Source organism: Poromitra crassiceps (genome assembly GCF_964638095.1).
Source record: "Poromitra crassiceps genome assembly, chromosome: 2".
Lineage (NCBI taxonomy): Eukaryota > Metazoa > Chordata > Actinopteri > Beryciformes > Melamphaidae > Poromitra > Poromitra crassiceps.
Window position 1 is genome coordinate 39673742 of NC_139624.1, and position 12846 is coordinate 39686587.

The 12846-nt window shown below is 45.2% G+C and overlaps 1 protein-coding gene across 1 annotated transcript in view; it reads right to left on the minus strand.

Moving 5' to 3' along the window:
- snd1 (staphylococcal nuclease and tudor domain containing 1) overlaps positions 1 to 12846 on the minus strand; it is a 400387-nt gene that overhangs the window by 233953 nt on the left and 153588 nt on the right. The window contains exon 16 of the mRNA XM_083657501.1: positions 6493 to 6602. Within this exon, the coding sequence (XP_083513627.1) occupies positions 6493 to 6602 (110 nt within the window). The remainder of the gene's footprint in view (positions 1 to 6492; positions 6603 to 12846) is intronic.

The window sequence follows — 12846 nt, forward strand, 5'->3', positions numbered from 1 at the left end:
ACAACAAGACAGAATAGAGAGAGAGAGAGAGAGGAAGAGAAAGAGAGAGACCTGTGTGCTCAAGCCTGCACCAAAGCCCCGCTCTCTTAACAGACAAGAGAGAACAGCTAATTACAGAGCGGAGGAAAGTTGGGGGAAAAGAACGATCAGCAAAAGCCCTTGAAAACTCAAAATGGCTGATGACAAGACTGAGCAGGATGGAAAAACAAACAATAAATATAGCGCCAAAACAGGAATCTTGTGGCATTGCCAGCGAGGCCATCTCTTGAACACCGCCCAAATCTCCTGCAATCAGACGCTATTCAGAGCCGAATCAACAGCAGAATCCCGTCCTGATGAAGCCAAATGTTGGTTTGAAGGGCGCGCATCTTTACCAGACAGCTTCATTCATCTGTATCAGACAGCTTCAGTAAAAGCCAGTTTGCTCAAGGATGCAGCAGGAACAGAGACTCTGCCTCTCCCTTCATCATCTCTTTGGGCTGTTGCTGTAGTAACCTCTCTGTCCTCCGTGCTCCGGCTAGGGCTGTTGCTGTAGTAACCTCTCTGTCCTCGGTGCTCCGGCTAGGGATGTTGCTGTAGTAACCTCTCTGTCCTCGGTGCTCCGGCTAGGGATGGGAATTGATAAGGATACCAAGGCCATTATCGATTCGGCTTATGGGTCTGATACTTTTTCGATTCCCTTATCGATTCCTGATCAATTTTGTGTGTGGTGGAAAAAAAGTACTGTAGGCCTACACAGGTTTTCAGCATCAACGCAGCTGTTTCATTATCTCTTGAGTCTGACTCTGAACACAGAGTAGAATGTCTGCCTATTTGAACATGTTTAAATAAAATACAATGCTCCTTTTCTCAAAAGGATATGAAATGATAATTTGACAGACGTTACAAGTAGCACTGTTGTAATCTTTCTTTGTGAAATGAAGCCACACTTTGGACCGTTTCTTCCTCTCCGCCATGAATCATGCAAGTTTCCAGCAGCATTGATGCAGAGGTTGATGTCATGATGCATGAGTTTCTTCTGCAATGCGCATGCGCAACTATCAGAAAAACATGACGTACGATTCAGAGTATTTGCAACATTTGGAACTGGTTCTAAACAGTTCCGGTTCTCGATAGGGATGCAGGTGGCGGCTAATTTCCCTGACGATGTAGGAAAGTAGGAAAACACTCAGAAAACAGCCAAAACTGAGCACAATTTAATATAAAAGTTTAAAACATTGTCCGAAAAAATATTGCCTGTATTTAAGAGCCATTTGAAACCAATTAATTACGTTTGTCATAATCGTCAATATCCAAATCATCTTGCTGTTTATGAACATTGCACATCAGAAAACATCAACAACTTACCTTAGCACTGTGTATTCAGGCTAAATATAGTCCATTCAACTTTCGGAAGCATTGGCCTTCAACAAAGTTGAGTGGAAGCATCTTGTGCAGTCATTCATTGCCATAGCATTAGCTTGTGTGGCTAACACATTAGCAGTGCTAGCTAGCATCTTGCTGTCCTTCCTTGGGTCCACATGCCTGTGCTTAATGTCGGTCGAGTGGTTAACGTTATGCCAGTTTTATCTGACACAGGCTACATACAACCATTTTCATTTACTGGATCAAAATACTGTCAAACTGCACTGGTTTTATGAGATGCCATCTCCCTTCTGCTCCTACTACTAACATTACAGCCAATGGTCCACTCCCACTAACACTGGTCTGTTTACATCCGGGCATTAGAGGAGGGGGGAGTATTGATAATTTAATTATTAGTTTAACAGACTAGACTAGCGTAGGGTATACCCTCGCTATATACCCTATACCCTCCAACATTTCCCATTCCCTCCCCACCCCATCACTCTCTCACATTCCCCCTGCTCTCCTCCTGCTCTATCCTTCATTTCTATATTTTCTATATTTCTCTATCAATTGTTCAAATGTTATCTTTATTCTGTATATTCTTGCTACTGTTGTGTCAGCTAGAATTAGCTAGATATATTTTCTGTGAAGCCCTCTGAGACATGCTTGTGAATTAGGGCTATATAAATAAACTTGACTTGACTTGAGGGTAGCAGACGTTTAACCATTTAACCGACTAGTCGCCTGCATCCCTAGTTCTCGATTCCCATCCCGAGCTCCAGCACTTTTCCTACACCATCTCATTGCATGCAATGCTATCCTGCTTCAGAGTCAACCATGCTTTATGTTACACCAGTGATTCCCAAACTGTGGTCCGCGGCCACTAGTGGGCCGTGGAGGTACTGCAGGTGGGCCGCGAGTGGTCTGCCAACACTCTTGGACACTTCTCGATTTTTGTGGGTAATTAAATGGCTGTAGCAGGGTCATTTTTAAAGCTACAGTGGAGATCCTGTTATCAGAAGAAACTAGAAGACCTAAGGCATCCATTGCTAAGGGGAGGGGGGGGGGGTAAATAACGCTCTAAACGTAGGTTAAACTTGGGCGAGGGAAAACTATTTCAAAGGGGTTCCTTGACTTCTCAGCTCAATTTATCTGAATGAAAATTATTCCAATGGGCACCCACGAGTCTCCCCTTTACAGATAAGGTAGCATTTTTCACAGCCTAGCATTAATAGCTTGTGGATTGATTTCTTCTGTTGTTGCTCATCACATTTTGTCTCAACAAATGTGTTATGCATGCAAATTGATGAGTAAGGGGGGAGCAAATGTGCTTTTGGGTATTTTGCCGAAATGTTTTTGTATATGGATGGATTATTAGTTAGTTCACATGCTCTGTTAATGAAATAAAAAATATATAATGTAAAAAACATATAGTGAAATACATCATCTTAGTCTCGTGTGTTGATCAGAGTTGTGATTAAAGGGTTGGGTGGGCCCAGGAAGACTTTCAGATTTCAAAGTGGGCCGCGGCATACTTAAGTTTGGGAACCCCTGTGCTACACTATCAGACTTTTCTTCACGCTAGAAGTGTTTGTGTGTGTGTGTGTGTGTGTGTGTGTGTGTGTGTGTGTGTGTGTGTGTCTCAAAGCTGTCACTTGTTTTTCTCCCACCAATGTTCCAATTTGCTCAGCGCGCATCTTAACAATGCAGGTGAATGGAAAGAATGACACCCAAACTGACTTTGAGCTGAAGGACTTTCGACTAGCTAATGTCCTCTGGGTAATGATTTTGCCTGAACTCAGTGTTTGGGAAAGTGACTGGTCGTGTGTGTGTGTGTGTGTGTGTGTGTGTGTGTGTGTGCGTGTGCGTCTGTGCGTTTTAGTGTACATGAATGTGGGCATGTGTGTGTGTTCATATTAGCCCACAACACTACGTCGGAGCAGCAATCCAGCCAGCCCCCGCACTGGGCCCTGAAATCATTATGGCTCTGTCCTGCCTACCTGTGAAAAATGTGCTGATGCCGCCGATGAGCGGCAAGGGAGTATATGTGCGTCCGTGCACATGAGGGGTGTGTGTGCATCCGCGCACATGAGTGTGTGTGTGTCAGTGCACATGAGAGTGTGTGTGCGTCCATGCACATGAGTGTGTGCCTCTGTGCACATGAGGGGTGTGTGTGTGTCAGTGCACATGAGTGTGTGCCTCTGTGCACATGAGGGGTGTGTGTGTGTCAGTGCACATGAGTGTGTGTGCATCCATGCACATGAGGGGTGTGTGTGTGTCAGTGCACATGAGTGTGTGCCTCTGTGCACATGAGAGTGTGTGTGCGTCCATGCACATGAGTGTGTGCCTCTGTGCACATGAGGGGTGTGTGTGTGTCCGTGCACATGAGAGTGTGTGCATCCATGCACATGAGGGGTGTGTGTGTGTCAGTGCACATGAGTGTGTGCGTCCGTGCACGAGGGGTGTGTGTGTCCGTATGAGGGGTGTGTGTGTGTCCGTGCACATGAGTGTGTGTGTCAGTGCACATGCGTGTGTGTGTCCGTGCACATGAGTGTGTGTGCGTATGTGCACATGAGTGTGTGTGTGCGTCAGTGCACATGAGTGTGTGCATCCATGCACATGAGTGTGTGCGTCACTGCACATGAGTGTGTGTGTGTGTGTGTGTGTGTGTCAGTGCACATGAGTGTGTGTGTCCATGCACGAGTGTGTTGTCCGTGCACATGAGTGTGTGTGTGCGTCCGTGCACATGAGACTGTGTGTATTACGCCGCATAATTTAATTTGTGTATGAGAGAGACTAAAGTGAGTGTAACAGAGCAGGTGTGCAAGCGTTATGAAGATGCTTAATTATGCACTTGCGAGCTAGCGTACGTGTATCTGCAAAAAAAAGAGCAAAAAATTTAAAATCAGTGTGTCCCTGCCACAGCACCTCTGCACTGAGTCATGAACGAGGGTGTGCATCCCTGTCAGTCAAAGTCCCCTGTTGCTGGCATAAATTATTTCACAGCCAAAGCATCCTCGATCCGCACAGGCTCACCGCACAGGCTCACCGCACAGACACAAGTACTACACACACACACACACACAAGTCCGCCTCCAACACTAGCCAAGGCCACATTTCCATGACAATTAAACACCAGGAGAGGGGAATCAGCCACCCTACGCAAAAAGCCTTTTAAACTGAGATAGGAATGGAGAGGGGGAGTGTGTGTGTGTGTGTGTGTGAGAGAGAGAGAGAGAGAGAGAGAGAGAGAGAGAGAGAGAGAGAGAGAGACGGTGTGTGTGTGGCCTGGATAAGTGGTCCCAGGATTATAGCTAGTTCCATCATGGCTTTGGTCCGTTCACTGCTTCCTATAAAAAGCTATTAGCATGTGAATGAAGAGACACACAGTGGACGGAGTTTTCTAAAGCCCAGGAGCACTGATCCACTATCAGGTGAGCTTTCCATAAACTGGATTGAGAATCTGAGAAAGAGGGGGGAAAAGGAAAGAGAGAAAAACCCAGCCAAACACAGAATTCACACACAATATGCTCCATGGGCTGTTGGCCAGTTTGGCCTGGTTTTCTGTACAAATTGCAACGAAAGCTACAAATAACTGAGGCAACAGTCAAATATCATGGCAAGACTTTTTGGAGCTCTTTCACTGACAATAACAGATGTCCTGAACACTGTGGCAGTACCCAGGGAGGTTTTGTCAGGCTATGGGTACATTTTCCCATTCAGAACTTTTAGCACTACAATAAAATAAAGCTCATCTGGGCGTAAAAGATGAAATAAATGAGCTTGAAATCAGCTCATAAAGTCAGTGGCCCTAACTCGATAAGATCTCTGTCTTGATCAAATAGTAGATTGAAGATTTGGTCCTCTGGACTTTGCATTTATCAATGAGAGATAAAACAGCTGATGGTCAGAAACAAACTGTTGGAAGGTCATTGGAAGAGCATGTGAGTTTTGTTGTTTTTTCGATGGTGTTTTGCACACACTTTTTGTACAACAGAAGAAATTGAGGAGGGACAGGAAAGAGTGTTGATTAATTATAGCGGGGAAGCATGATTGACGCCTTTTTTTGCCTGACACTGGCTCGTTTTGCATAATACTGTTACTGCATGAATTGAGTGGGTTTGAACACTGGCCATGGTGAGGGACTGTGTTGTAAGAAAACCATCAAAATAAGACCAACTGAGTGCCAAATACGGCAAAAACCATGAGGGACATGCGGTTCTTCAAATCCAAAGTGATTGCCGCTTTATGAAGTAGTCAGAATCTGCTCTTAAAAGCAAAGTATACAGTATATACTGTATACAGTATATATATATATATTCTAAACGGATATGATTTAGTATCCGGTCTTCCATGTACACGGTGACACCCCCTATATATATATATATATACAGTATATATATATATATATAAATAAAATAACCAATTACACCTATTTCCCTCCCCTTTTAAATAAAGATTTGACAATGATTTTACAGTGTTTTAGGAATCATTCATTTCTTATCAAAAAATAAACTGTTTAGAGGTGATAATGCTGCCCCACAAGGACTAGCCTACCTCAACAACGAAATGAAGGACAATATATGGCTTCAGATCGCCCAGCAGCTGGGATTCGCTGAAAATGGTAATGTAGCTGTTATGTAACGTAATTTACTTGCTAACGTTGTAGTGAAAACCACTGTTGTAAACGGATGGAGCTAACGTTAGCCACTTGTATCCAAGTGCTGCTGTATCCTAATGATGCTTCCTTACCATTGAGGGTAGGTTTCCTGAGGCAGAGAAAAGGTGCAGTCTCCATTAAAAACTAGCATTTGGCTCAGTCGTTAAAACCACATGAACCCATGATCTACCTGGTACCAACTATGAATCTATGGGAGGTAGTTGAATGGCGACAGTGCCCTCTAACAGTTATATAGCGCAAAAGCGGTAAAAAAAATTGTTAAATGTTTACACGCTGGCAGAAGGTCCCAAGTACACGTTTGTGTAACCATTGACACCCCCAATATATATATATATATATATATATATATATACTGTATATATATAGCAGTACTGTAGATGCCAAAATGGCAAAACTTTCACAGCTAAAAACATGGGAATGGGCGCTGAAATAATGGGAAATGAGGAAAGCAGAGTAGTGCTTACCTCCCTCTGCAGCACCAGCTCTTTGGTAAACAGCATGGCCTCGTCGCTGAAGGGTTCAGCCATCTGCATCCCTCCCGGCGCGTTCCTGGACCCGCGCGGACATTCAATACCTGGAACAAGACAACACGAAAGGAAGGGGTCAAGGGTCAGCACAGCAGCCAATCAAAAGAACAGTGAGATTCCCTGATTAGTTTTCACTTTATTTGGCTTGGTAAGTCAACACAGAACAGGAAGAGACATAATTGGATCTAGTTTCCAATTTGAAAAAAAAAGAAAAGCTGCAGCTGAAATATTAATGAAACGGATGAATATTCTTGTATCCACAATTCCCTAGACCCCCGGTGCCCCCGACAACCAATGGCAGATCAAGCATCCTGTTCATCCCTCTTAATAGGTCCAGGTCAAAATGGTTTAAACGTTAGCCATACAATTACACTGAGGCACATCAGTGGCACACTACAGATTAGCAAACTACACTAGCATAAGCACTAAATGGACAATTGGACATCGGAGGGGGGTGACAATCCTGAGTGAGTAAAGGGCTGCTGTATAACCAGCTGCCTGAGTTGGCATTGGGTCTTTGGGAGCCCTTGACATGGACCTTGGGAGGTTTTCAGATGGACTTTGAGTAGGGAGTGGATTAGCTCGGGGTGGGATTGGTACAAAGGCGCTGTGAGACCTCTTTTATCTCTACATACTCGCTCAGAGGGGGGGGGGGATGAAAAGTATGTAAAGATTGAGAGAGTCTGGGTGTATGCAGTATATATTTGAAGGTGAACGTGACTGAGTTTGAAGTAGTGAGTGTGTGTGTGTGTGTGTGTGTGTGTGTGTGTGTAACTCAGCCTTATAGAAACTATAAGTAAGTAATATGTGAAGTCCTCTCACACGCACACTCAGCATGCGCAGCATACTGTAGGACCGCTCTCGGCGGGCCTCTGATGCCTGGGATGATGCCTTCAGTGGAGGAGCCATCTCCAGCTTCAATCAAGACACCACCCCTTTGTCTCTTACGCCCGTTAGGACTTCAAACGGTTTCATGTGCACACGTGCACACACACACACACACACACACACTTCTGAGGAAGTGGGCGCAATCGGTGTGGGTCTGTCTCACAGCGGTGTTGGAAAAGCGCTAGCGTATAGTGGTACTTCTGCTGTGTAGCATATGAATGCAGACGGAAAGATGCACCTGCATACTGCTGAAAAAGAAAATGCACACCCATAGGAGCTGTACATTTATCTGACAAGTTCCTGAATTAATTAGCAGAGTCACTTTACTATTACACACGCACAATTACACACAAGTATTTTCTGTATTGATTTATGCAGAGTAACCCAAAGTTAGTTTTAGGTGGGCGGTAAACCCTTCAGCATTGTGCTAACAAAGCAACAGCACTCTCCAAGGCTCTTTGTTCATTCTCTCCCCCTCCCTCTCCTGCCTTGGCAAAAGCCCATCTGAAGTGTTTGTCTCCGAGCCACTCCGTACAGCAGATCCAAGCTTTGTCTCTTGATGACAGCAACATGTCTGGAGTCTTTAGCTCCCTTCAGCCTTTCAAAGAGACTGGCACATCTTCATACTATCTATTGTGCTTAAATACATTTCCTAACTAAACCAGCAAACAAGCCTACTATTTGGGCAATCGGAAAGACCATTTTAGATGGTTTTTGGATGACGGCAAAGGGGAAATGTGTGCATGTAGTCAAGCTGGCATTGACTGCTCACCTTGACATCAGTCACAAACACAGCAAGCATGCACCGGATACACAGGACAAAGGCAGAGCAAGCAAAACCCAGGTCCCTTACAAACACACACAGGTACACAAACAAACACGCACACGCGCGCGCGCACACACACGCGCACACACACACACACACACACACACACACACACACACGCACGCACGCACGCACGCACACACACACACACACGCGCAAACACACACACGCGCAAACACACACACGTGCACACACACACACACACACCCACACACACACACACACACACACACACACACACACACACAATGTCCTCAAACAACACCTCAGCTTTCCCCAGGAGAGGCAAACTACAACAACTCCATTAGTCTTTAATAGCCAGTAAATAGTGTGGTGACCAGGATTAGCATTTAAATGGCCCGGCATGTCCTGAGCATTTAAATGGCCCGGCATGTCCTGACTCAGCATTTAAATGGCCCGGCGTGTCCTGAGCATTTAAATGGTTCGGCGTGTCCTGAGCATTTAAATGGCCCGGCGTGTCCTGAGCATTTAAATGGCCCGGCATGTCCTGACTGAGCATTTAAATGGCCCGGCGTGTCCTGAGCATTTAAATGGCCCGGCGTGTCCTGAGCATTTAAATGGCCCGGCGTGTCCTGAGCATTTAAATGGCCCGGCGTGTCCTGAGCATTTAAATGGCCCGGCGTGTCCTGAGCATTTAAATGGCCCGGCGTGTCCTGAGCATTTAAATGGCCCGGCGTGTCCTGAGCATTTAAATGGCCCGGCGTGTCCTGAGCATTTAAATGGCCCGGCGTGTCCTGAGCATTTAAATGGCCCGGCGTGTCCTGAGCATTTAAATGGCCCGGCGTGTCCTGAGCATTTAAATGGCCCGGCGTGTCCTGAGCATTTAAATGGCTCGGCGTGTCCTGAGCATTTAAATGGCCCGGCGTGTCCTGAGCATTTAAATGGCCCGGCGTGTCCTGAGCATTTAAATGGCCCGGCGTGTCCTGAGCATTTAAATGGCCCGGCGTGTCCTGAGCATTTAAATGGCCCGGCGTGTCCTGAGCATTTAAATGGCTCGGCGTGTCCTGAGCATTTAAATGGCCCGGCGTGTCCTGAGCATTTAAATGGCTCGGCGTGTCCTGAGCATTTAAATGGCTCGGCGTGTCCTGAGCATTTAAATGGCTCGGCGTGTCCTGAGCATTTAAATGGCCCGGCGTGTCCTGACTGAGCATTTAAATGGCCCGGCGAGTCCTGAGCATTTAAATGGCCCGGCGTGTCCTGAGCATTTAAATGGCCCGGCGTGTCCTGAGCATTTAAATGGCCCGGCGTGTCCTGAGCATTTAAATGGCTCGGCGTGTCCTGAGCATTTAAATGGCCCGGCGTGTCCTGACTGAGCATTTAAATGGCCCGGCGAGTCCTGAGCATTTAAATGGCCCGGCGAGTCCTGAGCATTTAAATGGCCCGGCGTGTCCTGAGCATTTAAATGGCCCGGCATGTCCTGCGCATTTAAAGGATGGGTTTTCCGTGGGGAATATGAATATATATTAAATCTCACGCCCCTAAGGTTTTCGAATCCGTTGAAATTTTTGAAATTGGAGGTTTACTCACAGAGATATCAACCGAAATCCACTCTGTGTGTGGGGGGGGGTGGTGGGGGGGAGGTGCGGGTGCGGGGACTCGAAATACTACATTTCCCACAATGCACTGGGCTCGCGTGGCCTTCGTTTTTATGCCCACCCCTCAGGCATTTGGCTGATATCAAACTCCAGTAGGTGGCGGTAATGCACATATATGTTTGCCAACCGCCATAAAACTCAAAGAAGAAGAAGAAGAAGGCTTCGACAATAAAATATACAAAGAACAAGAAATAAATCGAAAATAAAATTGCCTCCAAATTGCACCAAATGTAAACGGTAGTATATATGTCGGGAGATGTCTTCATAAAAAAAATTTCATGCATTTTAAGGCATTTTCGTAGGAGTTACGCGCATCTGATGTTGTAACTATTTTCTGTAAAAATGTGTAAAAACGGGTACATTGCTCAGCGTTGATTTCGTTACTTCAACCCACCTACTACTAGATGTAAAATTTGACGAGCTTTCCAATGCCGCCAGTCCCGTGTCGATTAGTGCTTCCGTTCCCGAGATAATGGTCTCTTTGCAAGGAACTATGGGAAGCTAATATTAGCTACAGCAGGCTAGGCGGTTGACAAGATGGCTGCGTTTTTGTTTTGGTCAAGGCCTCTGAAGGGGCGTGGAGGACCTCTAGAGGCGGGACCATGGCCAACAACAGTTGTAGTTCATAGGTGCACGACTTCCGCAAGGCGGACTTAGGCCAGATGACGCGAAACGCGTCGGCTGGCCCAAAAAATATGTGAGAGATGCTTGATATCTCTGGCAGTGAATATCCAATTTCAAAAATTTCAACGGATTCGAAAACCTTAGGGGCGTGAGATTTAATATATATTCATATTCCCCACGGAAAACCCATCCTTTAAATGGCCCGGCGTGTCCTGAGCATTTAAATGGCTCGGCGTGTCCTGAGCATTTAAATGGCTCGGCGTGTCCTGAGCATTTAAATGGCCCGGCGTGTCCTGAGCATTTAAATGGCCCGGCGTGTCCTGAGCATTTAAATGGCCCGGGGTGTCCTGAGCATTTAAATGGCTCGGCGTGTCCTGAGCAGAACAAAAAAAACGGATCTGTATGTTTCTTAACTTAAATTTATTACTTTTTAACACCTTTCTAATGCCCGTTAGAAAGACATTTGCACCCGTATTTGCAAGCAATGTGCACTCGAAAAGTAATTTGGGCTGAATAGGTCTGTGAAAATGCCCCATCAATCATTGAACTGACTCATGAATTTAATTGAATTTCATTGTATATATTTCTTCCACCTAAGTTGCAGGTTCAAGATGCAAGTTACTGCCTACTTCCAATTGCTCATTATCGACACTTCAATGTTTGATTCAGATCAATTAAAGGATGGGTTTACCGATGGGGAATATGAATATATATTAATTCTTAAAAAATCTTATTATTTTTTTCTCTGGCTGTGAACAAGCAATTTCAAAAATTTCAACGGATTCGAAATTTAAGATTTTTTAAGAATTAATATATATTCAGATTCCCCATCGGTAAACCCATCCTTTAAATTCCCATTGCACATGTATAATCCACTACTTGTACTACATGTATAATCCTCTCCCATAACATCCAACTATTGAACAAAAATTTATTTTGAGAAAATAATAGCAGTAATAGCTCTGAATTATTCTCCGTGTTTGAGGCTTTGTTTAAGACTTACGGGCCTCATTTAACCATTTATAATAACAGACTGCTTTGGTTTAAGAACTGCTTTAGACTTTTAAAGAACCTGCGGATGCCCTGAGGAGAGGAGGAGAAGGAGGAGACACTGATGGCCAAGATCATCTGAAAGTATTTATAGAAGTGGACCAGGACAGGGCTTCCATGTGGGACATCCTGGGTGGAACGGTGCTGGAGAGAAGAGACAAGGAGAGATGAGGGACACAGAAAGAAAGAAAAAAATGGAGTCGGAAGGAAAAAGAAAAAAGAGAAGATATTGTAGAGAAGAGCGGTGAGGAGACGGGACGGCTGAAAAGATAAATACATTGTTAGTGAAAATAAATGCAGAGGGGAAGATATCCTTGACTTCCTGCTTGGGTTCACCCGGCTATGGTACAGGAAGTGTGTCGGCACTCGGTGTCTCTCTAGGAAGACCCCAAGGAAAGATTACTTGGGTATGTAAGAGCTCGGTTCATATCTAGAGTCACCAACGCCCTGATCGATCTACGACTTACCTGACTGCACGCAATCATTTCCCTCCAAACTCTCATACACAACATTAGTGTTCTCCCTGTAGCAAGATACATGACTCACTCACTTACACCTGGACCATGCTACATGACTCACTTACACCTGTACCATGCTACATGACTCACTCACATCTGTACCATGCTACATGAGTCACTCACTTACACCTGTACCATGCTACATGCCTCACTCACTTACACCTGTACCATGCTACATGACTAACTCACTTACACCTGTACCATGCTACATGCCTCACTCACTTACACCTGTACCATGCTACATGACTCACTCACTTACACCTGTACCATGCTACATGACTCACTCACTTACACCTGTACCATGCTACATGACTCACTCACTTACACCTGTACCATGCTACATGACTCACTCACTTACACCTGTACCATGCTACATGACTCACTCACTTACACCTGTACCATGCTACATGACTCACTCACTTACACCTGTACCATGCTACATGCCTCACTCACTTACACCTGTACCATGCTACATGACTCACTCACTTACACCTGTACCATGCTACATGACTCACTCACTTACACCTGTACCATGCTACATGACTCACTCAATTACACGTGTACCATGCTACATGAGTCACTCACTTACACCTGTACCATGCTACATGACTCACCCACTTACACCTGTACCATGCTACATGACTCACTCACTTACACCTGTACCATGCTACATGACTCACTCACTTACACCTGTACCATGCTACATGACTCACTCAATTACACCTGTACCATGCTACATGACACTTACACCTGTACCATGCTACATGAC